A 1,715-nucleotide genomic window follows, 5' to 3' on the forward strand; every position below is an offset into this window, starting at 1 on the left:
TGAAATGAAAGTTCGAGACAAGAAATGCACATTTTTAAGTTGTATTTGCTTACAGAATGAAAGAAGAATGGAACAAACTAACTACTGAAGCTGTGAACGGAAAGACGATATAGTCTTTTAAGGAACCCGAAGGAATTAATGAGATAATGTGCTGGAACAACATTTAACCAACGGATTCTTGATATTAGTTCAACAATTATATCAGGACGAAGAGTTTGATATGAGCCGCTCAAGTTAATAATAACAGATGTGGTAGAAGTTGTGGTGGCGGTGGTTGTGGTGGTTGTGGTGGTTGTGGTGGTGGTGATGGTTGTGATGGTTGTGGTAGTCTCGGGAGTGACCACAGGCGATCTGGTGTTTGCTCCGAAGCTGTAGATATTCACTGCATCATATTCACTACCACCACAGTATCGAGAAGTTGAACTAGGGTGAACTGGCAGCAGAATCACTGGTACACATAACTGTTGGTATCAGAGGACTAACACGAGTAGTGTTACCTCTCTCTACCAAAATGAAAAGTAGTTTGTAGTTCATGCCTTCCATTCATTTCTCTTCGTAAGTCCCATAACATTTCTTCAAGACGGAATGATATAGTTTACCTCTGTTTTTTGCCGGCATTGGTTTTAGGCAGTGGAGAGTTGGAAGCGAGCCTTCTTGTTTATTATCCTTGCCTCAGACACCTCGAAAATATATGGTAGTTCCTAGTCCTGACTGAGATAGATAGTCATTCCTAGCGGATAGTCTGGGTGTGGACTTAAAGCTCATACCCAGTCTGTGTCTCTTTTCCACGTACTCCCACAGGTCAGATGCTTAGTAGTTTCAAAGTAACTACTGAACGTGGCGGATACGAGACCAGAATAAACAGTTCGGGTACTGAGAAGAAACATCGCGTAAGGAAGAGGTAATCAGCGGCGCACCTTTGAGGTGCCATAGGTAGACTGAAGGTGAGAGGGGAGGGCAGTGGTGGGGGGGATGAGTGCCGCGGAGAGCCTCAGTACGGCACCGACCACCGGTGGAGCAGGACAGTGAGGTGTTGCTCTTGGGCCCCTCCCTCCCTCCAACCCCTCCCTCCCACTACCCGCCTTCGCGTTCTAACTCCCGAGCGATGTTTAGCGAGTGAGCGGAAGCATTTAGTCAGCGGGTCCCACTTTAGCTTCAGTGTTAAGGTCGTGTATGTTTACCTCCTGGATGTACGTTATGTTCACAGTGAGACAAACATGAGGATATTAGCTCGTATTACCAACACGGTAAACACCATCTCCTGACACGGGTGTTGCATATCCAGTTTTTTTTTCCTTGAAGGTTATTGATTTCCAAACAAAATGTAAAAATCTGGTTCTTCATCAGATAAAAATTTAGCGTTAAGAATCAAACGGTGCAGAAACAAGAATCTATTAGCAATAAACAGTGAAGATACGGTGAACGAGTCTTCATTATTAAGCATAATAAATGAATAAAGAGCATTTTTTGTGTGTTTTACTAAATACCATGTAAATATAATTACCTAAAAATAATGAAAAATTTATAAACCAGTGTATATAAGTGTGACGTACGATACAGCAAAACCTTAGTAAAATATACAAACTGAAAGTTTTCACATACGATAACAATGTTTTTCTCCATAATGAAACTGACTGATATATATGAGAAGTGTGTAGGGCTGCATCTGCTGCTACTGCTGCTCTGCTGTCTGCTTAGTCCAGCAGCATCACACC

The 1,715-nt window shown here is 42.5% G+C and overlaps 1 protein-coding gene across 1 annotated transcript in view; it reads left to right on the forward strand.

Annotated features, from left to right (window-relative positions):
* The first annotated feature begins 1,029 nt into the window (after positions 1-1,029).
* The window catches only part of LOC128698278 (nephrin-like), a 137,526-nt gene continuing 136,840 nt past the window's right edge, over positions 1,030-1,715 (forward strand). The window contains exon 1 of the mRNA XM_070098539.1: positions 1,030-1,715. This exon is cut by the window's right edge and continues 15 nt beyond it. Coding sequence (XP_069954640.1) covers positions 1,610-1,715 — 106 coding nt within the window. The 5' untranslated portion in view covers positions 1,030-1,609.

The sequence above is a fragment of the Cherax quadricarinatus genome, chromosome 63, assembly GCF_038502225.1.
Source record: "Cherax quadricarinatus isolate ZL_2023a chromosome 63, ASM3850222v1, whole genome shotgun sequence".
NCBI classification, from domain to species: domain Eukaryota; kingdom Metazoa; phylum Arthropoda; class Malacostraca; order Decapoda; family Parastacidae; genus Cherax; species Cherax quadricarinatus.